This window comes from Echeneis naucrates, chromosome 8 (genome assembly GCF_900963305.1).
Source record: "Echeneis naucrates chromosome 8, fEcheNa1.1, whole genome shotgun sequence".
NCBI classification, from domain to species: Eukaryota; Metazoa; Chordata; class Actinopteri; order Carangiformes; family Echeneidae; genus Echeneis; species Echeneis naucrates.
Genome location: NC_042518.1, coordinates 16421048 through 16445176, shown reverse-complemented (window position 1 = coordinate 16445176; position 24129 = coordinate 16421048). Strand labels below are relative to the sequence as shown.

At 41.6% G+C, this 24129-nt stretch overlaps 1 protein-coding gene across 1 annotated transcript in view; it reads left to right on the top strand.

Annotated features, from left to right (window-relative positions):
• grin2ba (glutamate receptor, ionotropic, N-methyl D-aspartate 2B, genome duplicate a) overlaps nucleotides 1-24129 on the top strand; it is a 74495-nt gene that overhangs the window by 10956 nt on the left and 39410 nt on the right. Inside the window, exons 2-3 of the mRNA XM_029508493.1 lie at nucleotides 21223-21366; nucleotides 21717-21987. Coding sequence (XP_029364353.1) covers nucleotides 21223-21366; nucleotides 21717-21987 — 415 coding nt within the window. The remainder of the gene's footprint in view (nucleotides 1-21222; nucleotides 21367-21716; nucleotides 21988-24129) is intronic.

Sequence of the window (24129 nt, the reverse complement as noted above, 5' to 3'; positions counted from 1 at the left end):
CTGTTAGAAAGAGATTTTGAACCTGTGGCACAAACAAATCAGAAGAATCTATTAATTGGTTTCGCTTTGAAACTACATCACATCCAACATCTTGTATGCAGATGATATCGTGATTCATGTAATGAAACCAGTTATGAGTGTTTGAGCGGTCCTACACAAAATTCAGAACATTAAAGTGTTTTTATTGCTGGAAAAGTGAATAAAAACGAAAACGAGCTTTTTGCAGTTGGTCTTACTAACTTCTCTGAACTCTCACACTGGCCCTTGAAATAAAAGACAACGTTACTTATCTTGGCACCATAGTGACAAAAGTCTTTGTCCAAAGCCAACTCCTCTTCATTGGTGGATAAATTGCAGCCAATTGTGAAGGTCCCCTCTTATTTCTCCAGTTTGAAGAGTAAATGCTACCGGAATTAATTTTCTTTTTTCTTTACTTTTGTATCTCTTTTAGTAATGTCCTATTTTATATATTAAGCAAGTGAACTCAGCTATTTTACTTTACATCATGAAGCTCACAGTGATCAATACAGTGCATCTTTGCCCTCAAAAGTTGTTATCCCTTTGCTACTTTTGGAAAATTTCTGGGAAAATATGGACACCAGAATTAAGTCAATTTTGGTAAAAGTGAATAACACAGTTTATTTCAAAGTGTTTTTGCAGATGCCACTGATGCATCCTTAGCCCAAATGTTTTCTGCCTAAACTTAGAAGGGTTTTGGTTGAAGAGTCATGGCAGAGGTAAGCTGACAGTCAATTGATGCAGATTCCCTTCTTATTCTGTCTGACAAGTCAGATCAATCATTGACAATGTCGAAGAACCAACAGCAGTTTTTTCATGTTGATTATTAAAACTGAAGAAAATCTTACCCCAATATTTCAGTCGCAGATTAGACTGGGGGCTTTGCTCACTTCTGGGATTGAAGTTGGTGTTTTGGGGAGCTATCATGGTTTCCCTAGATTTAACTAATGTCAAGAAAGAGAATAAGCATTTTGACCCCCTAAAATATCGAATTTCCCCTTTATTTGAGGTTGGAATGGCTTATGCTTTTCTTTTTTAATCCATGGCCCATCCTTTACCTGCTGGCTAAATGATACATTCCTGCAATGAAAATCAGATATTTAAGGTTAAAGCTAAACTCCAGTTAGTAATAAATCATACGTTACAAAACAAAGTTCAATTCATTTTGATTTCATACGTGGTCAACATATTATAATACTGCACTATCCTCATTAAAATTATTATTATTTTTTTGGTAACATAAACTTCATTATCATCACCTCTATTATTATTGTGCCACTGGACATTTTATTATTTTGATTAGCTCCTGTATTTGCTCTCTGTCACATCCGTCCTGCGTCATGCACTTGGTTTGGAGCTATGGTCGCCCTGTTCTCTGTCATTAGCAAAGTCAAACAGGCTTAATAGATTTTATTGTCATGAGGTGTTTGGCCGCCAAGGGGGTACTTTTAAACAATGCAATATGCTAACGAACAGAGCAATATGTACCAAGACCGCAACTAGCACAACAAAACAACAACAACAAAAAAACCATACACAGCCAAACATCCCATAAGCCTGCATCAGTGAGTCCATATGCTTTTATCCGGATGAAGTTTTACTTGAAGAAAGCTCTAATGCTGAGGCGTACCAGAAAAGATGGGAGGAATATGGTCGAGGCATGCAACTCTGGCCACGAAGCACATTTAAAGTTTATGAGATGTTACTAATTGCGTTATGACAGCAGACACTGTTGCAACAGAGTCTTTGCATAGTTCCCACATTTTGCTCGATGCTCGATGTTATTTTGTTCGATGACATTGTTTAAATAATAGATCAGACCAGTTTTGCATGCTCACCTTGTTCTGGAGAGGAGCCAGCAGATAGAAGCCCCTACGTACAGCATGCCTTGCTCCATGATCCATCAAGTAGATTCTGGAGCAAACTGTAGCTGAACTTTTATCTCTCTGTAAGCAGTTCCAGCAACAAAGATAAGTGGTCAAAAATTCATTTATATCTTCTGTGATTTAAATCTCACATGTTTGATTTACCTCACAAAACAAAATACTGAATTTTTGCTCGATAATGTGGACCACTTCAAACAGTGAGCCAGGATCAGCACATTTTGGTTAATTTTCCTTGTCTTCCTGGCTGTCTCAGTCCAGCCCATGAATTGTGTGAAGGAGATTTTTTTATATGAAGAAAAGCATCTAGTTGCTTGAGTGATGGGGGAGGTTGAATTCAGCTTTGCTCTCTACACAACTTCAGGGATGTTTTCATATGGTTGTTGATGAGGCCATGGAAAAACAACTTGTGTTCATGAAATCCCATCTCTGTAAGGGGCCATTATCTTCTTGAAATATGGCAATATCTCACCAGAGCTGTGTTTTTACCTTGGGATACAATAGCCATATTGCCATATACAGTACCTTGGCTGTTATATGACCATGCAAAGCAATAATTGGACCAAATAGCTCCCTCAAGGGATGCCTATACATTTTAGATCCAGAGTGAAGCAAAGCGTTTATGAATAAGCTCTTAGCCTTGTGTTCAGTAGTCAAGATCCAAAGCAACATCCTGTGTCCTACTTTATAGTGGGAATTCCATATATATCGGACAATCGGGTGCCTTTTTACGTACAGCCAGTATCAATGTTTCATTCTAGCGCAAGGATTACGCCCTTTATCAAGCAAGCAGAAGGAGGCTTGTGTTTCTGATGGTTCCTCATCAGTGGCGGTTCTCGACAAATTTTACTGAGGGAGGCCTGGCTGGGGCCAGGGGCTTTGTCAGAGGGGCACATTCAACCTGGGGCAAAAAAGATTAGAAATCTCATTTGATTTATTTTTATTGTACTTTTCACAGTATACCTACAAAGCTGATTTCTGTTTTCTGTAGTGCAACAGACGGGCAGGCTAAATAAACCTGAAACTTTGTCAGCATAGAGAGAGGCAGAGAGTTTGCATTAGCACGAACACTAACCCTGTGTCAGCAGTTGCCAGTTGCAATCTAACAATTAAAATAAACAAATAAAAGATGCTATGGATATGCCTCCTGATATTTTTGCTTGTCAGTCACATAACCAGAAGCATTGGATGGGATGCAATCATAACAGAGTAATATCAATCGTAATAGAGTATTTGGCAGTACGGCGGCATGGTGGTTATCACTGCAGCCTCACAACAAAAATGTCACGGGTTTGGTTCCTGGCCTGGGGCCTCTCTTTGTTCATGTTCTCCCCGTGCCTGTGTGGGTTTCCTCCCACCGTCCAAAGACATCATGTTTGGGTTAACTTGTCACTCTAAATTGTCTGTAGGTCGGAGTGTGAGTGTGAGTGGTTGTTGGTCTCTGTCTGTCTCTGTGTGTTGGCCCTGTGATGGACTGGTGACCTGTCCAGGGTGACCCCGCCCTCACTCAGTGTGAGCTTGGATTGGCTCCAGCAACCCCCCGCGACTGGGAAACAGAAAAGCAGTAGAAGATGAATGACTGAATATATGAATGGCAGATTATTATTATTATTTTATAATAGAGAGAATCATTAATGCAGAGCTATGGAAAATCCATGATGACTGCCAACTGTTGGCTCAGTGGACCTGGTGGTTTCTTACTGTCCATCAGCTAGACTTTAAATCGTATGGGTTTTGTTATTTCACTTTGAGAATTTGTCAAACCTTGCAACAGGTTTTGGGGCTGTAATTTGTGTGTTGTTCGCTGAATCGTGTCGCTTTGAAACCTGTACACTCAAAGCTTGTCTGTCAGACGTCTTTTTCAGCTCACACAGCTAATTAGATTTGCCCTTCAATCTAATGTGATTCTCCTGTGTAGGTGCCTTTCTGTTTGTGACTTTGTCATTTCAATGCTCTTTTATTGTATTTTTTATATGTTAATGTGCTGCTTTTGTGATGTACTGTAATCTCACAACCCCACACATGCTTTTCACTTTAAATGCTAATCAGCGTAGCTCAATAGCATTTGAAAATGAAAATCATTACATGGCCATCTAATCAGTGTTTTTGATTATTTAGGCTTTAATGAGCCAAGAATTGAGCAGAGAATGAAGGTCAGCAGGGAGCCACATAAGGCCTAAGGGTTGGCCAGCTTATCCACTTAGGTGTCTCTGAACACAAGCGTCCCTTTTCTCTGTCTTACACCCTGCAGCAGTTTCCAGTTAGCATGAAACTCTTTTACCCGTGTCAGTTAGTGTAACATTACCTTCAAAATAATTTCTGCCTTTGGGTCTTTCTTGGTGACTCAAATGGCAGCATCACACGCAGCAACAGAACTGTTTCTGTTGATGATGGATAGAATCATAAAACACACAAGGTGCATAGAAACACATTGTGACACTCCTGTGGAGTTTTCCCCCAACATGCCATCCAAAACACAGTCTACCTCTACACACGCACATCACAAGATACTGCTTCCTAAACCCACAACAACTCTCGGCGGAAAAACCTCTTTTGCATACACAGTACATTTTGTACATAGGGTTGCACCTGACCCATTTGGTTATGAACAGCTTTGCAGCTCTGCAGTGCTATATGGGAATGACAGCCTGTTCCTGTATGGATAGGACTGACATCTCCCATGCCCCAGAGCAGTGCCGGGGGTTGAGAGTGTGCTGCTCCCTATACCGGTATTAATGTCATGAGTCTCAGTATCAGACGGCTGAAAAATATTAAACCCCCTGCAAATGAGTCACTGTGCGTTCTGGCCTTAGAGTTCAAGCACATTCTAATAAGTAATTCAGGCTGCAGTAGGTATAACTGCAACCGCCTTCCCCCTACAGGCTGCTTGATTTAATGTAAATGCAGTAACACAGCAAGATTTATAGTGCAAGGATTTAATTTGGAAATGCTCCAGTAACCTATACTAACCCCTGGTATGTTCTATTTTCACACCATATTTTAAAAGCAATTTTTAAAGCCTAATTTAAAAATAAAACCATTTTAAACGTTTGTTTGAGTTCCTTCGGCAATACGGAAGAAAACAAATCACATTTTATTTTGAGATGAAATTTCAGTGACACGCAGTAGGATCTGAACGAGCTCTGTTTGCCTATTTGGCCCTGCAGTGGAAAGTAGGTTATTGTCTCCGATGCCCTAGAGCAAAGTAGAGAGTGAGCAACATGCCTGCTGCCTACAGTAATATCAACATGCTGTCTAGTATCAGGGTAGAGAGAGTATAATTGTGCACATAGCAGTTCATGTTACAACATTAGGTTCTTTAACTTCCTCATGCTTGAGTCGTCAGAGCCAAATACTCCTTAAATACTGCCTTGCATTCTATGAGGCACTTCGGTGGAGAATAAATAAATAAACGCAACAATTTGCAGACATTATAAAAGAGCAGTTCATGTAATAAACCGAAGTTTTGCACTTGAACAAAAGGTACAAGATCATTTCCACTGGATCCTCCTCCCTGGCCCTTCATCCTGTCAGGACTATCAGGATGCAGTTGAGCATCACTGAGTGGTAAAGCACAGGGTCAGCAGCTTGCCTTCTGTATAACAAACTATCAACGTGTCTTCTGAATACTAAAGAAAAGCATATGCCATCTGACTCTTACTTGTTCACCCAGCCTTTCCATTAAACATGAATATTGTAGGGAGGGAGTAGGTTACATCTGCAGTCAGGGTGCTGCATCTTTGACCTTCACAGTCCTTACTGTTGTCGCCTGGTACATTGGCGATTTATAAATTTAATCTCTTCCGCTTTTGGCTTTTTTTTTTTTTTTTTTGCATACTACTTTGAAAGAATGTGTTGAATGCATGCATGCAAATGTGGGCAGCAAAACGGCCAGTATCAAAGTATTAACATCTCCTCAGCACACTGTCAGATGGCCGATGTGCCCTGCGGCCTGATCGGCTCTTGCTGCTCAGTTCAAAGTGTGGAATGATTTGCCGCTGTACATGAGCCTCGGCAGGAAGGATGTCAGGTGTGAGACAGATTAGTGTGTGTGTGTGTGTCTCTATGAGTTTGAGTTCCTGTGTGGGCAGTTGGGAAGTGGCAGCAGGATGCGTGTTGAGTTGTGAGTGAAAAGGTGCAGAAAAGAGCACTGTGTGGGTGTTTGCATGTGTGTATTTGTCTGTGAGTGCTTGTTAGTGTTTGTTACAGTAGTATAACGCATAAATGCATGGAGGTGACAGTGTTTTTTTTTTTTTAAATCTGTGTGTGTGTGTTTGTGTGAATCACACACTGTATCTCTGTATCTCTGGCTGTGTGTATGCATCTGTCTGTGTGCGTGTGTGTGCTTGCTACATTGAAACAGTGAGTGGCAGTCTCTTTTTGTTTCCCACTAATGGCATCCTTAGCGGGGCTGTTACGATGGAAACCACGTTGCCACGGAAACGCAGCCAGTATCTGTGAATTAGAAGTATTTCACTCCCTCTCTTAGCCTCTCTCAACCTCTCTCTCACTTTGTCACCCTTTCTCTTTTTCCGTGTCTTCATATCCGTTTCTGTTTTTTACCTAGCTCCCTTTAAACCTGACAGGCAAGCAGCTGATACCTGAAGACAGGTATGCATATATAGGACAGAGAGAGAGAGAGACAGAATTAAAGGAGGAGTGGGAGCGGAATTTCTTTGTAAGGTAAAAAACTCTCTCTGAGTGTGAAGGAGAGGAGGGTGGAGGGACAGATTAAGGGAAAGAGGAGGATTTAAGAGGCACAAATGCTCCTGTAAAAGAGCAGACACACACCACATAGATAAAAGTGCATAGACATGGGCTTTAACATGCAAAGGGCAAAATGGGACAACAAGTATTTCTAAACCTCTATGTGTTCCATTTAAGTCATGTAGCATAGCTTCCTGGTTATACCGCAGCCTCCCACTGACAAGATGCCATACATAATCAAATTAAAAATGCAAAATGTCTATATTCTTATGCAACAAATTTCACTCTGTCTTTGGTTTTAAATATCATAATAATAAAAATCTTTTTATGTTGCTAGGCAACAGTGGGCTAAACAAGAAGGAGTGTGCAAGGGCAAATTTAAAAATTGGGCAAGAAAAATAGATAGCAATCCTTTGAAATTATAGAGGACATGGACTACACTACTCCCTACTAATCTTCTTAACTAACAAATTTCACACAGATAAGAAGTATGAGATCAATAAAATTGTCCAGTTTATGCACCAAAGCTGTCCAGTTATATTCTGAGGTGTATTTATTAGTCTTCATTTACCAATGACAAAGAGGAATTGTCAATAACCATGTTGTAACTTGCAACAACAGCTTAATTTATTGGTAGAGAGGTTCCAAATTTATTTGTTTGTCTATCAAGAACAAAGATAGACTGCCTATTGATGTAGAATACTACAGCTGCTATAAAAATAAAATCCAAAGGTGTAAGCTAGGGTTGAGGTAAAGGCTGTTCGCAGGACACGTTATCCTGCAAAATATATGTGTATAAAATGGGGGAAGTAATTTCTCGTAAGGCACTTGTTTGTGAACTGGAGCACTTCTAGCCATGATGAAACCGGAGAGAGCGCTCCCCAAACTGCTGCACAAAGTTTATCTTATGAACAGTCACAATTTCTCAGCAGTTTCAGTATGTGTGTTCTTCACGGTTAACAAACACGTTTGGTGCATTTTTCTTCATCACTTTGGCCTGGGTCCTTTCTGTGCCGAGTTTGCATCTTCTCCCCGCCCATGCATGGCTTTCCTCTGGGTACTCCAGTTTTCTCTCACCGTCCAAAGCCATGAGCGGTTGTTTGTCTCCGTCTGTCTCTGTGTGTTGGCCCTACGATGAACTGGTGACCTGTCCAGGGTGACCCCGCCCCTCACCCAATGTGAGCTGGGATTGGCTCCAGCACCCCCTACAACCTAAAAATGGGCAAGCGGTAGTAGTTGAATAAATGTATGAATGAATGTTTACAATAACAATTACTAGCTTCCTAATGGAAGCATTGTTATGATTTTTGCAAATTTTGTAACCAGCACAAGCTGTAAATCATTTAACTATGAAACAAGAATTTGTGTGTGCCACCTGTATATTAACATTCCTCCATAAACATTTCAAGATTTCCAGGCCATGTGGCATGTAATGCCATGCTCTTATTTAACCAAAGAGATGCATCTTGAGAGAATGGATAAAATATTCAAAGATAAAAAGACTTGATTAGAGGAAAATGTTGCAATAGAAGGAGTTAAAGGAGGCAGAGCGTTTTAGTTCATTTCCACATATGGGTGGAATATGAAATAGGGTGAGAAACTAGAGAGAAAGAGAAAAAGAGGAGAAAGTGAGTGCGCAAGAGATTGATTATGTTCCCCTAAGTGCTTTCGGCATTATTGGAACTGTACTGTCCTCCCAATCCAGGCAATTTGAATTAACATGGCAGGGAGAATGATTGAGAGGAGGGTAAAACAGAGAAGCGCGACCAGGGAGAGATAGCAGTAAAGAGTGCAAGAAGGAATGAGGGCGGGAGGGCGAGAGGATGTAGGCGGGTTGGCAAGAGGCAGAGTGAGCGTCTGGAGGGAGGAGGGAAAGACAGACGTTCAAAAGTGGGACAGAGTGAGAGATGGCAAAAGACAAAGGGAAAAAGTGCAAGAGTGAGTGAGAAAGAGCATTCAGGGTTGAGAAGACTCACAAGATGAGCCAAATTGAAAAAAATCAACATGCTAAACTCTACTTTATAAATTCCAGCTGAGTGCTGTGCATAATAATCCATTTGGAGGATAATAACTTAAGAAATTCGACTTTAAATATTCATTGTAAATGCTGAATCGTCAGAATGAAGATCCATTTGGGGAATAATAATAATCCAATCAGGACGAGGAGGGAAAGATAAAACAGGACCGTGAGAGACAGAGGCGTAAATTGAATGAGGATGGACAGATTGGTTTGGATAAAGTTCAGATAATAAGGGTAAGGGTGTTGAGTGTATCACCTACCAACCAGACAGAGGACATCTGAGGACATGCAAGTAAAAAGGATGAGCGTGGGACACAAGTGTGTATGTATGTGTGTGCGCTGGGGGATGACACAGAAGATAGAGGCTGATAGAAATGGAGGGAAGGGATGTGCAGGACAAATGCAGATGGAAGGAAAGGAGATGAATGTAAAGTGGTAAACCCGGAGCAACAAAATTTGTGATGAGAGGAGCAAAAAAAAAAAAAAGGGCATGCAAACTTAAACAAGCTTTGAAGCATTTGTCTGTCAACTCCATGCCTCCCGTGTCTGGTCCTTGTGGCGTCTGAATTTTCCGCTCCTGCAGCGTCATCCCGCTCCCTTTATTCACCCATCGCTGCTTCTCTCCCGCTAACCTCCCCCCCTTAAAACTGCCTCCTGATTGAAGAGAAGAGTGACCCTTGCTCTGTTCACTGCACAGGCCGGACAAATAAAGCAAACAGTAGGTCATGCTTTACGCTGCATGCAGAATGCATTACTCTGAGGAGGACAGGGCACCGGCCTGATGGAAATGAAATTCGAGTGATGGAGCACCTGCCTCTTTAGTCTAATGAGAATCCTGGTCAGGTGATAATTTAATATTACGGAGAAGAACGAGGCAGAGGTGGAGCCTGGTTGCTTTGCATCGCGCCAGGGATTTTTCAGGCTATTTGGGATTATAGTTTTTTGTTGTGTATCAGAACTTCATTGACAAATGAATAATTGTTTTATACGTGCCAGCTTTTCCATGGCCTGGGATGTGGAACAGAGAGAGGCAGCTATCACAAATGCCAAATATGTATATATGCAAAACACGATTTGTTAGCAAATGCTGCAGTCAGACAATAAAGTAAAAAAGTACAATATTTCCCTCCGAGTACTGATGGCTTAAATAATCACACTCAACTACAGTGGAAATACAGCTACTGTCTACAGGCCATACTTTGTATGTCCTGTGCTGTGTGTGTCACGTCCCAGCAGGTTAGTTTCCGTTTTGTAAAAACTGAAAATAGATTTGCATTGTTTTGGCGAGTGCACCTGCAGTCTAGACACAGATTTTTTTGGGCTCTTTGAAACTGTGAGTCGTCTCATTTTGCTTTGAAACTGTTGCCAGACCTCTGTTACAGCTCATTGCTGTTGATAGATATCGGATTGTCCTGAATTTTGGAGCCGTGTTCTTAAATGGGATTATTGTAGTCTTTTGATTTTTTTTTTTTTTCCTCTTTAATTGTGCTTGGTTAGTGGTGCTTATCCTTTACACTTAAATATTACGCAATTTAAACTTAAATAATAATTAGAAAAAATTACAGAAAAGATTCTGAAAATATTTACTTGTTAGATTACTTAAATTTGCATTATAATGTGGTGATGTAATTTTTCCCCATAACGTTTAATTCCTTGCTAGTTGATTTTGCATTAACACATTTGTTATCTGAGGACAAGTGTTTCTGACAGAATAATTTGCAAATTAATGCATTAATTAACTTACGTAATGACCCTGTACGCATACGCTAACTGCTTACGTTTAATAATACATTGCATATGCTGGGGCAGTAGGCAGTTCCAGTGTTTTTGCATGTTGGGTTTAATTATATCCTTAACAGAATATATTCACTGTGTGTGTATGTGTATCCACATGAGGCCATGATTGATGCCGTGTCACCAAAACTGAAACCTGGTTCACCTACACAGTCAACATTCGGGCACTTCCTTTACTTTCAGGGTTCGTGCCCTGAGAGTGTTCTCACCTGGGGCACAGCAACAAGCTCACTATAATGTAAAGCACATCGCCTGGCAGTGCAGCGCCGTACCTCTGTTACCTGCTGTGGGATTTTTCTGATGAATGTAGCGCACCTGTCCGACTCATGTTGTTTTTGCTGCTGCTCGGGTTATACACTCATGTTGTACTGCATTTCAGTTATCTTGGTCGTTTTGGCATACTCTGCTCTCTACGTGTGACCACTTCATTCTTTGTCATATAAGATTGTAATATAAACCCAATGGCTGAATTTCTTGCTTGTGTTTGTGTGTGTATTTTTCTGCATGCTCAATGATACCATGTTCTGACAGATATTTTTAGCATTATTTCAGAATGAATATATTTTAACTAAGAATTCAGATTCTTCAGCTGCAGACAGACAGAGAGAGAAGAGAGATGTGATGTCGCAAACTGAGAATTAGGAGAGCGATATTAATGTGGTGGTAGGGAGTTTTTGTGTCTTCCCCTCTGCTCACTCTTTGACATGAAGCTTGGATGCTGCTGCAGTGCCAGTATGTCCAGTAAATACCTGCCATCATAGACATACACAACAGTAAATCATTTGCCACTGACTTTCATCTTGAGTGTGAGTGTGTGTGTGTGTGTGTTAGTGAGAGTGAGTTAGTGAGAGTGAGTTGGACATGTTTAAGTGTGTATGGATGTGTGAGTCACCAGTGCAGTTTCCAGATGCAGGATTCAACTTCTGCTCGGTGACACAGCAGCCTGCAGGGAGGCAAGGAGAGAGCGGAAGAGACTGCCAAAAACAAGCTTTAGTGCCACAGCTGGTGTGAATGTGTGTGTGCGTGTGTGCACGTGTTTTCGTGTCTGTGTCACATGTGCACACTTGCATGTCATGTGTATGTACACATAAGCCGTACATGTGCATCCATTCATGTGTGCGTGTGCACAGAGGCACAGCGAGGGAGAGGAAGAGAGGTTTGCACCTCTACTGTGTGCATTCTGTGGCTGCTGTTGCAACCAACTGTCAGGCAGAGGAGAGAGGGAGAAAAGATGAAGAGGGGGATGGGAGCAGACTGACTATGTGTGAAATCATAACCAGCGCTTATGGATGTAGAAAACCATCCATCAAGAATGTTTGTGCATATGAAATCACATCTAAAGGGTTAATCGGCCGGTAAAGGGCTTTATAGGCAGCTTCAGGCTTCTGCTCATTACAGACCCAGCTGTGAACCGGCGGCGCCAAGGTTGATTATTTTTAACAAGCCTCATTCCTGATGAGGGAACCCTCTTCATCAACATCATTGATGTGATGCCCAGACCCTTTGGTTAATATTCCCATCCCTGGCGCTCAGTATGCCGCTGCAGTTTTACCATTGTGTCTTTAGCACACACTGCTTCACCCTTTTTCAGAGCTGTTGTCAATAATAAAGCTCTGGCTCTGTTGATATTTAGACAAAAAGTTGACCAGGAAGACTCAAGTCAGGTCAGTCAAATATTTTTAGAGGTTGGCTGAGGTAGGCTATTTTTAGAGGTAGGCCCAGAAATACAAAGAATGTGTCATTTTCTCATTGTATTGTTTACAGTTCCAGGTTTTAGCCGACTTAAGGTTTACACAGATCCTTGCTGAGGACATTACTCTGAGATCAACAGCTGCGTATAAGCTAAACTGTCTCTGCACTGTAAGCACAAAATTACACATTCCCCTGAATCTTTTGAGGAAATCAAGGTGTTGTGGAAAGGAAAGTACAGATGGATCGACATGTCGTAGGTGATTTGAACTGTTTAATACTCTACTTTTGTTTATTCTGTAGCATCTTTTAGAATAATAACTTCATCAAATAAATGTAGCAAATAAAAATTGCAGTATGTCCCAATGAATTTTAACTATAAAGCACAAATGGAAATACCAAAGAAAAGGAAACAGTCTGGAAATCAAGCCACAATATAAATAATAATTCTAATTATCAAAGAGAAAAAAGTGTGACTGATTTTCAGCCAGTCTGCCCCTCCTTTTGTTTTCTGCCTCAGTTCAGAGGTTCAGAGGTGAGTTTCATTGGTGTGATAGACAGCTGCTGTCAACTGTTGGATCAGCAGATGCCTTTTTATTTCCAAACATACGTCCAGTCCTTTTCTATTTGCTCACCTGAGCCTGCTCTTTCTTTTATATTCATGTGGTTCTCTGTAAATGCCGTGAAATCTGTAATCAAATGTGACACTGATTCTCGGCCGCTGTTGTACGACAAGTGTGGTGAAAGAGAGAGAGAGAGAGAGAGAGAGAGAGAGAGAGAGAGTGTGCACGTGCAAAAGAGGAGGTGAGAGGACAGATGGAGGGTAAGAGATGAAAGAGAGGTGAGCACATACATGAGAGACAGGAAGAGAATAATGGATGAGTGGAGATGTGTGTATGTGATGGAGTGGGAGTGTGGATGAAATATTCCTAATTACCAGGTTGGAGATTGTTGGTTGCTGGTTTAACGGCTTGATGACTTTAATGGGCCATTGTGTGCCATTTAGATATTGTTGTGGTTAAAAAGCTTTGGCAGCCACAGAGGACGCCCGTCACGGCAACACGCAAAGGGAGAGGGAAGACAGGCCACACATGCATCTCAATGTTTGGTTTATGTGTGTGAAAAAGACAGAGAGAGAGAGGACAGAGAAAATGTAATTATTTCATCTTTTCTCAAGCGGGAAGAGGAAGAGAAGAGAAGGAACAACACAGTTTTAAAAAGTTTATGCACAGACACACACACACACGCGCACACACACACACACACTGCTATGAACTCATGTTGGGAGAGCAGGCAAGGACATCGCTTGTAGTTACACACTGTGTCATAACACTCTCATACAAATATTTGTATTGTATTTCGAAATTGTAGTTTCGAGCTACAAATGTTTTGACTTAAATTGTCCATACATTGTCATTCATGAAAAGAAACACTTCTTGTCTGGCATCTTATTATGTCATGTCCATGTGCGAACACTCTTGTAGCAATGTATGTGAGAGCAAACAGCACGTGAGCTCTGTCAAAATCTAAATAGGATTTAGATTCTGAAAATATACGATTTACTTTTATGTTTTGCAGCATTGATTAGCTTTTCTGACTTTTCCATTAGCTCACTGCGGCTGCTTTTTGGTCTTCGACTAGTCGACATTTAAAAATTAAATTGATTATTGATCATGGTCACTACTAATTCTGCTGTCAAATAAACTATATTTCTTGTGACTCTTGTGAATCCTGACTGACTTCAGTATAAAAGCCGCAGCTTTTTCAAAATTCTAAACAAACAGAATGGCTATTCCTCAAATAACCCCAGCCGTAACAAGCATCGCAAAGAAGTTGTGATTTCATGAAAAACATCAAAAAGGACTGTAACTTTACCCACGGTTGTGCCAACAGAACACATTTGTGATAAAAAGAAAATGAGAGAGAGGAAGATTTTAGGATGAGGAATGATGTGCTCTTTAAGTGTTCATGAATCCATTTGTCCTGCAGCAAAACATATCTATGCTACATGAAACTCTGCCTCTGTGCCCTCCTGTCCTTTTTTGAAAACTCTTTTTCTACTTTCTTTTTTTTTTTTGAGGACACACCCATAGGTAACCACACGTGCACACCAAGAAGAGGAGGTTTTGAAATACAGTTTGAGCAAAAACCTGGTTAGTCAGTGAGGGAGGGAAGACTGGAATTAGCGTGGAAAGAAAAGAGAAGCATAAAGATTGGCTTATTGTCTTAGCCCCTCTTTTACCATGTTCTGTTGTGGAGACAGCCCCCTCACCACTGTCACGCCAATAAAGCAGATTTGAATTTTAATTTTTATCGCAGTTAATGGAAGGAGTCCTCAGTGGGGGAGCCTTATTCGTGGGGGATGGGGACGTCGAGACAGGAGAATGGGGTAGACTGTGTGAATCAGGGCAGAGAGAAGAATCAACACATAAAACTTTTTTGGTTTTCATCCCCATTCTCCTCCCATCATTCCATTGAAACTGAAAATTTGTTACATCTGTCATCGAGCCGCCGGTGTGGCCTCTGCGCTCTTGGTCTTCAGGTGACAGAGATGCCAGACTTGAGTCTTACTCTGAAGTTGTATTTGTTAAGTCCCAGTCTGGGACAGCACCGGCTAAATACCTGGAAATGTCATGCAAAATGGGGCCAATAATGTTGTGTTCTTTGGAGAGGGACAAGGAAGAAGTGTTGAGGAAGGAGGAGGAGGAAGGAAGATGGGGGAAGGGAGAGAGAGATGGTGGTCTCCCCACTGACAGTGACTGAGCACGAGCCTTTATCGTATTGCCAGGAAAAGAACACAGAAGCACATATCCACTATACTCTCACTCTATTTCCCTTTGTCTCTCGGTTCACCTTCCTTCCTCCCGCTCCTCCCACTCTCATTAGGCAGTTGGATGTTTCATTCTTTTCCATAGGCTGAAGGTCCCTAAAAGGTTAAAACGTGACCTTTGCACTTGTTACACAATGACGCACCATAGAGAAATGGTTAAATTTGAGGGTGAGGTGAGATGAGGAAATATATAGAGAAAATAGAGAGCAAGAGAATTCAGTTTTCATAGTGTGAAGTGGCGAGAAACAGCTCCAGCATGATAATGGCTCTGGGCCTACAGCTGACAGCGCAGCCCAGGTGCAGCCTGGGATATTGAGAGAGGGAGAAAGAAGAAAAAGGAAAGGAGATGAGAGTAACCAAAAGCAGCAGAGAGGGACATAGCAAAGGGAGGCTAAAATGAGGAGTGAGAGAGGCTGCCAAAGAATGAATAGAAAGAAGGAGGAAAGAAGGTGAGAAGGGAATGATGGCAGGACAGCGCGGGATTATAGGAGGAGCAATGAAGAGTAGAGAGTTGAGGGCAAGCCTGAGTATCACATTCAAATCAGTAGATATGAAAGGAGTGGCAGAGATAGCTGAAGACAGACTAAAATGTGGGCCTTACTCCCTCCCCCCCTTAGCCATGACTCCCTAAACCACTTTACAGCAGCTTTGGGGAACTCTTTGGTCCTCCTGCACCTCAGTCTTCACTGTCTGCACTCCCACCTTACGGACTGAGACTCCTTTTTTTTTTTTTTTTTTCCAAGGAACATTTGAAAACTCAACCAAACCTTGGTCGACTTGAGTTGTTTGGTTGAGAAGAGATAAGCTAAAAGGCAGGAATATACCAAAACCGCTGCAACCATCAAGACATGATCTTATGAATCTGTCTAGTTATAGTAATTCATCTGTAAGTTATTACAGGGATTTCACAAACACGTTTTCCTCTCTTTCTTTATCCTTTTCTCTTTAGGGTTCACCTTGTTTGGTGTCTTTGGCTTATCATATTGTTGATGACACTGTGGGGCACATTCAGCGGACAAACACTTCTTCTGGGATCACTCTTAAAAATGTCCTGGTCTTGTTTGGTTGTGTGTGATGTGTACAACAAGTCAAGTCCACAAGTCACGTCAGCTTTACATTGGATATTTAATAATTAGCTGCCTCATTAGTCTCCTCAGCCTAACTCTATGAGATACAGACACACACAGACAAAGGACTATAACCACTCTACAAGGACCAGCGGACAAAGAAGAGCAGCAGCAGGAAAAGCATCAGACTGCAGAGGCCCCTCGGTGGGTCGTCTGCTAAACTTAGAGCAGAAATGGGCCAGAGAAAAACGATCTGTGCATTTGTGTGTGTGTCTGTGTATGCGTGTCTGAGTGTTAAGTGGTATTAACTTTCTCATAGATGCTGTCTGATTTTGTCAAAATGTGAAAAACACCCTCTCCCGTGTTGTCTGCTGTCTAGTTTAATTCATTCTTTTCGATTTTTTTGTTATGTAGTTTTTGTCTTGTTTTTTTTTTTTTTTTAATCCTTTAAATGTCAGTGGCTTTGACAGTGTCGTCATATAACTCAACACTGTGTTGACTCAAAATTTGTCAAATATTTTAATGAAGACCTCTGCTTTTTAAATTAGGGTTCAAAAAGTACTTAAAATAAGGTCACTGTTAATTAGATGATGGTCTGACAAATGTGCCAGCTAATTAAGCTTGTATGTGTTTGATTAAAGATAAGTAGGCTTCCACGATAAGAAATGTGATGATGAGGCATGAGAAAGGCGATGTAGAGGGAAAAAAAGAGACGAGGAATGAGGAAGTTTAATTGAGGTAGAGATGGTGTGTGTTCGTGTGTGTGTGTGTGTGTGTGTGTGAAGCGAGAGGGAGTGAACAAGGGACAGAGAGGAACGAAGAGAGAGCAGAGGGATCCTCATCATCAATACGTAATTTCAGCACACATGGTGATGGCGGCCTGTGCTCCCAGGCTTTATCAGAAATGAACACACTTCAGCATTTGTGTGTGTATCCATCTTTTGTGTGTGTGTGAAATTGCCCGTGGCTGTGATGAGTTTATATCTCCCGCCCACAGTCTTTTAAATTCACTATATTCGAGCGAAGGCCAGCTGTTCCCCCTTCCTCCTGCCTCACCTCCCACTCCCACTCCCTCTTTTTCATTCCTCCAGCCGTCCTCGTTCCCTATGTCTCACTCTCCCACTCTCTCCCTATCTCTCTCTCTGGCTGGCTTCTCTTTCCATCAGCGAGTGCAGCAGCAGTCAATAGAAACCCCCCTTTGCCCAAGTTCAAAGGAGCCTTTATAGGCAGGATAGAAATATGCATTGCCAAAAACCTCCCAGAAACAGACGCCATCATCTCTCCCTGGCTTGCTTTCCTGTTCCATCTCGTTCTTTGTCTTCTACTCATCATAACCCTCCTCACAAAGAAAAAGAAAAATAACCTACGTAGTATATAGTACATTTAATGCTTATTAAAATGCCTCAAAATCAATATTATTGCAGAGGAAATGGCAACTTAGGGCTTTTACATGGGCTAATTAAGATGTAAACTCCACATTCTCAGACATTAACTGTGCTACTTCAGACTAAATCACTATGGCAGGATAAGTAATATTTATTATTTTACAATAAACACATGTTTAGGGTTAGGGTTAGAACATTTGGATGCATCTAGATCCATAGACATTTTGTCATTCAAATCTGAGACAAGATGGGAGGCCCCACTAGGTCTAACTAGACTTAATACTGACCTGGTCCAACTCCAGGCTCAGGTCTTGGTTCCTGAAAAACCAAAAGCACCTTCAATCCATGTTGGAAATTTTGCTCCTTTACATGAACAGTCAACTGCAGCGTAATGCTGCTGAAGCTGACATGAACAATATGTGCCGCGTGTTATCTGAAAATAGTACACAGACAAGCCACACTACAGTAGAAGGTTGCATTCTCTTCTGTCAGTGTATAATTTGATTGAAATGGTTGCGTTTTTCAACCTTTTCAGCACGTCAGCTGACAGTCATAGCGATCACTTGACTGTTTCTTGCGGCCCCATTTGAACTTGTGCAACAAACAACAGACAAAAGTGCAAATGACTTTTTGTGTACTTAAATCATATGCTGCTTTGCCTTTTGTGCTTTATGTGATCACAATGCAATGCACTTCTCCATTTAACAGCATTCCTCATGTTGTTTTATTGTGTTGTTATGTATTTCTGTGTGTATGTGGAGTGTGTGTATCGGTTCGTGTCAAAAGAAACACAGTATTAGCCTGTCATTGAAGTATCGATTAGTCATTTTGTGATTTGGACTGAGTCTGTAAATGTTCGAGTGTTCTCTTTGAGGATGTGTACGTGCACATGTGTCAGTGTGTGTGTGTGTGTGTGTATGCCTCCTTGCCAATACCCAAATGCGTGTTTGTCAGTGTGTGTGTTTAAAGTAATTGGAACTTGTGTTACTGTGTGTCTGTGTGTGCATATTCCAGAACAAGTGGGCCTATTTCTTTTGCAGTCACTGATGTGCCCCTGTCTGTGTAATTGAAATACCTGAGTTATTGACTCTCTCACTCCTCCAAGTCAAATAACTGCTCCAGGAGTGTGTGAGTGCACTCATTTGAAGGCTCTGGGGCAGAACAGGCAACTCTGGCAGACCCAGGCCTGCCAACTACGGACAACGCATGCACACACACACACACACACACAAACCGTTTGCATAAGAGGGCCATATTGAGTCTAAAACTAGCCAAACGCACACATCGAGGTATATGCAGGCCCAATAAAGGGAACAAACACACACATATTCATTTTTATATGCATACAAACTGCACAAACTGACATAAGTACATGTTGCATCTCTATTTTATACGAACACATTGGCTTCATGTAAAATGCGGCACACGAGTCCTGTCTCTCTTTGACAGCAGCAGTCTTCTGTGGTTGAACAACTCAGGCTTAGCCTCCTCCTGCCTAAATGGCTGGCTGACTGCCTGACACACACACACACACACACACACACACCTCCATTTGCCTGCGCCTTCCTGGCTTCCTGCCCCTGCACTACTCACTCCATACAGGATCACAGCCGTCTGCCTGCCTGCCCTCTTCTTCTCCATTCATCCTATTGTCACCACATTGTCCTCTGTCTCTGTCCCTCTGGAGGATTCATAGCTCGCCTGCATCCTTGCTGCTTTTTGTGCATCTCTATCCTTCGTTCTCTCATTTTTAATTCCTTTCATCTCCAACCCGTTCTCTCTTTTCTCTTATCTGTTCTCTTTTCTATGTCTTAATCCGCTCTTTTTTTAGAACTTGCCGTATCTCTCCATCTATTGCTCTCCGCTGGTCTACACTGGCCACTCGTCCTGCTGTATTGTTGTCTTTGTACAGTAGCCAGTGCTGACGTCAGCTGTGGATCCATAGAGAAGACAGTGACCGGCACAGAAGCATATTCAAAGCCCTGCTGGCCGGCTTCCTGCATCTGGCTGACTGACTCACTGGCCTCGCTAACTCCTCAGGGAATTTTAATACACACTAATCGATCACCTTGTGCCAACAGAGGTGGTAATGTGGCCAGACCCTAATTATTGTTGTTGTAAATGAAGAGAGGTGTTTTGTCGTACTTAATTTTACTCCAGCTTTCTTATTTCTCTCTCCACTACCACCATCATTTTTTTTTTTTTTACTCCCGTATCGCTCATCATCCTTCTTCTCCTGCTTCTGTGTCTGTCTTTAGCATGTAGTTTTCTCAAAGGCTATTGAAAATTCTACAGACCTCTCGCACTCTGAACAAGCGTGTTGGACAGTACATTAATACTGCTCTTAAGAGAGGAGAGCGATAGAGAGAAAGCCAGAGGAAATTGGGTGGGTGGGTGGAGGGAGGCTGCATCGAGGATAAAGGGGGGAGTGGCAGTGTGCGAGTCTGGAAATTCAATTATAACTGTGCCCTGGCAGTAAATCCACTGGTATAAATGGGACAACAAAGCGAGGGGAGAGATGCATAGAGATGGATGAATGACAAGAAAGAACCAGGCAGAGAAAGGAAAGAAAAACCCAAGTTGGCTGCAAAACACAACTACAACATCATCATGTGTGTCATAATTTTATGAGGTCAAAACTCAGTCTCTGCATTGAGTTTAGCCTCATATACACATGTTATATATACATGTTATATATGTCGTGCAACACGGGATAATGACATGTTTTGAACCTCATGCGTGCAGCGCATTATGCTCATTATTTGCAAGAGTGTTGAGCAAGTGTTTCACATGCACATTGTGCCTCTTGGCATGCCACCTCAATGGTATAGCCCTGATCTCATTAATACAGAAACAAGGTAACGGATCAACCTGTGTGCTTCCCTTGGGAAGAGCAAGTTAGCCTTTGATGTTGAGTGAAGCACAGAGAGTCCTAAGAAGCCAGAGACATTTCAACACCCTCTCTGCTTGCCTGCCAGGCCTGGCTGTCAGCTGCAACTGATTTTACTCACATATAATCTACTATCCAACATGACTCGCCCCAAAAAAATCCATCTCATTCATTTAATTAGAAGGAGGACTATCCAAGAACATAAATAAACTACTGTACATTGTGTGTACAGGAGTTCTCACTCACACACACACACACAAACGCGGACAATAACGAGCTCATGTCACAAAACTGCAGAGTCTTGTCTAGTCTAGACTTGTGTTTCTCACCTCCTACTCTTCTTCTGTCCAGCTCAATTTTCTTTTGAAACATTGGTGGCGAATGGCAGGCTGGGATATCAGTGTGTGAGCAATGTTCATTGGAGTGCCTATCTCTACTATACTGTTTGGTGACTTTACTGTAGGGCAGGGTTCGATACCCAAACTGGGTCCTTTCTCAGGGTAGGTGCATGCCATTTCTGCCGCATTCATTGTCTAAGAGCTTTGGAGGCTGCATTGAAATTATGTTGCACTAACACAGCTGTAATAAAACAAACTGATAAAAATGATGGATGAGATTCAGGACAGTGGCTTCAAGTTCCCAGAATTTGCTCCAGCCACCCACATGTACAAACTCATTAAAGGAGTCATAAAGACAACTAATAAAACTCATGACTGGTATCATTACAAGCCCACAGGTGTCCTCTCGCCTTTCTCCTCTGTGAGCAAGAGAATAAAGGCAGCTAAATTAATGTTCGCACCAATATTGTTACAAAACCACGGCTGTCCTGTAAGTAGTAGCTGTTCTGCTATGTTTGAACAGCCAGCTAAATTAAAGTTAAGGTGTTGTTGCATAACCATTTACACTCTGCTTCTGTGTCCCTCTGTGTGTCATTTTCAGGATGACAACTCCATGTTCTTTCAGTTTGGCCCCTCCATTGAGCAGCAGGCTTCAGTTATGCTTAACATCATGGAGGAGTACGACTGGTACATCTTCTCCATCGTCACCACATACTACCCAGGTTACCAGGACTTTGTCACCAAGGTAACGGAGCCAATTATCAGGGCTTAAAGAAGGATGACACCGATGATTGGAATGATTTTCATTCTCTTTATGTAACAAAAGCAACATTTCAGCACTGCTTTGTGAAATCTACTTTGAAAATTAACAGTCATTTTTAACATGTAATGCTAATAAGTTTGCTTAACATTCCGAGGGCAGTCTGAACCCAACCGCTGGACTGCTGTACCCTCTAATAAGCCTTGTGATGCTTACTGGAACAGTTTCTTTCTCTTCAACAATCACAAAAGTTACTATGGAATAACTGTCAGATTAATTATTTTAAGAAAAAAAAAAGGAAATTAAAATCCCTCTTACTCCCCTGTCCATTTTAGATCCGTAGCACCATTGAGAACAGTTTTGTGGGCTGGGAACTGGAAGAAGTTTTATTACTTGACATGTCCGTGGATGATGGAGATTCAAAGATCCAGAACCAGCTGAAGAAGCTGCAGAGTCCTGTCATTCTTCTGTATTGCACAAAAGAGGAGGCCAACACCATCTTCGAGGTGGCCCACTCTGTGGGGATCACTGGCTATGGCTACACATGGATAGTGCCCTCGCTTGTAGCTGGAGACACTGACGTCGTGCCTGCAGAGTTCCCCACAGGTATGAGGTCAAAATGAGGAATTCAAATTTGATTACATTTAGAGATATTTGCATGCCTTCAGCTCAAATACAAAGCCCCAAGTAGAGTAATCACATTGTATGTGGGGTTTGCTTGATATGTGTCCAGTGCATTTAAGTGCATTAAAAGTACAGTGAATGCACGCATACAGTTTATACGTGTGGCCTCGTTTGAGTCGTATCCCTAATCACTGTCTCCTCAGTGCTTTACTCTGCACAACTGGTGAGGATAGCAACAATAACAAAAATAAGGGCCGGCAAATTACTTAAGTCACATTTGGGAAGTGCGTTTAGCTGAACAGCCATTCAACTGTACAGTAACAAAAAGGAAAGGAATGCCGAAAAATTAGTATACGGTGGAATTACTCTAGTTAATAGTGTCAGTTTTCTTTTTTAAATCTAAAATTAACCTTACTACTATTAACCTACTGGCCATACCAGGAAAGGCAAAGATGGCATGGAAAAAAAAAAAATAAATAACATTTTTCATTGAGAAAGCGTGTGTTTTATTTCTCAAGAATGTAACCTTTCATGTGTGCAAGGGGAAACATGGCCTTTCTTCACCCAAAAAAATGACATTGTCTCACTCTAATAAAGAAAACGCTTTATTAGCTTTGTTTCATAATCTTCTTTCCTCATCATCTAATGATGCAATTGAAAGCTTGTGGACTGTAATGTGTCAAAGACCTTTCCTATGTGCCTAAAACCTCAAAAACACATTTTAATTCTGTCACTGAAGATGGAAACTGTGGTTGGAATTCTAACAACACTTGCTCCAAAGCAGCAGTGCTGTCTTGTTTGTGTTGTTGTTGTACAGTTGTGTTGATGTCAACCTGCTGTGTTGTCGCCTAATAACAGGATACAATGCTGAGCTGTGAATCTTGTGGCTCAGATGCAGTTGTATCCATTTACAATATTCATCGTACTTACTTCTTATCCATGGCGTAGTTGACACCACCACAGAGGGAAAATGCTGTTATTTGAAATGCTATTTTGACAAATTACAGTTTTATCTTGCTATCTGGATGCACAGCCCCCCCCGCAACCACCCAAAAAAGCAAACAAAAGCAAGAACGCGACCTTTCCTGATAAGAATGTGGTACCAATGTGACATCTAAGTTGGTATACATAAACTGCCTAACCTGCTCACACAACCAGGCACACCAGTCAGTGGCTCATTTAAACTGTTAAACTGTTGATGTTGCCACCATGAGAACTAATTGAACCCTCCACAACTTCACTCTGTTATAAGAGAAAATGAACTGTAGAACAGGTAATATATTTATTCTGGACATATGAGCTCGGAAATTTGTCGATGTTTGGCTTGTAGATTTACAGTGCAGGTGTGATATGGAACTGCTCCTGTCCTCAGCAGTTTCTGGAAAACTGGCTGCTGGCTGAACCTGAGCTCATTGTGCTGTTCAAGCACCGTAACTCAAATTTTGTACTTCTGCGCCCTTATTGGCACCCATGGATGATTTACTTTAAATTGGAATGAGGTGTGTGTTGTGACTCTAGGAGTGTGTCTGCCTCTGGGTGTGTTTTCTATACCTTTGTGTGTTATGTCAGTGTGCATGTGTCTGTGAAGTGTTTGATTGGTTCATGCTTTAATTTGCATTAGAAAATAATAGAGGAGAGTGTAGTCAAATGGGTTGTGTGTTGATGGTTTTGTGTGTGCCTCATATTGTGGGAGGTGAGTATTTACATGTGCTTGTATATGTGCGTGTGTGTCAGGATATGTGTTTGTACCAGTTTGCCCGCTCCAATTCAAGGTTCCACTCTATAAAGTTTGATATATCACCATATCAGTTATGTAAATCATAAACAAAAACTTCCCTTTTGATTTATGTTGCCACGAAGATAATTGTGACTATCTCATGCCCTGCCTGAGTGATGACAAAGTGGAGCTGGCGCAGTGACTGTGTTGACGGACACACAGAAAGCTCTTTGAATTAGCATTGAACTATCATGGGATTAATCTTATGAGACGTAATGACAGATAGTACGCAAAATGTCAACCCCCCATTTAATGTGTGATGAATAGGACATGGAATTTTACAAATGCTCACTCAGAATGGTCCAACACTCTAACTTAAACAATCTATGATGATTTATGTTTTATGT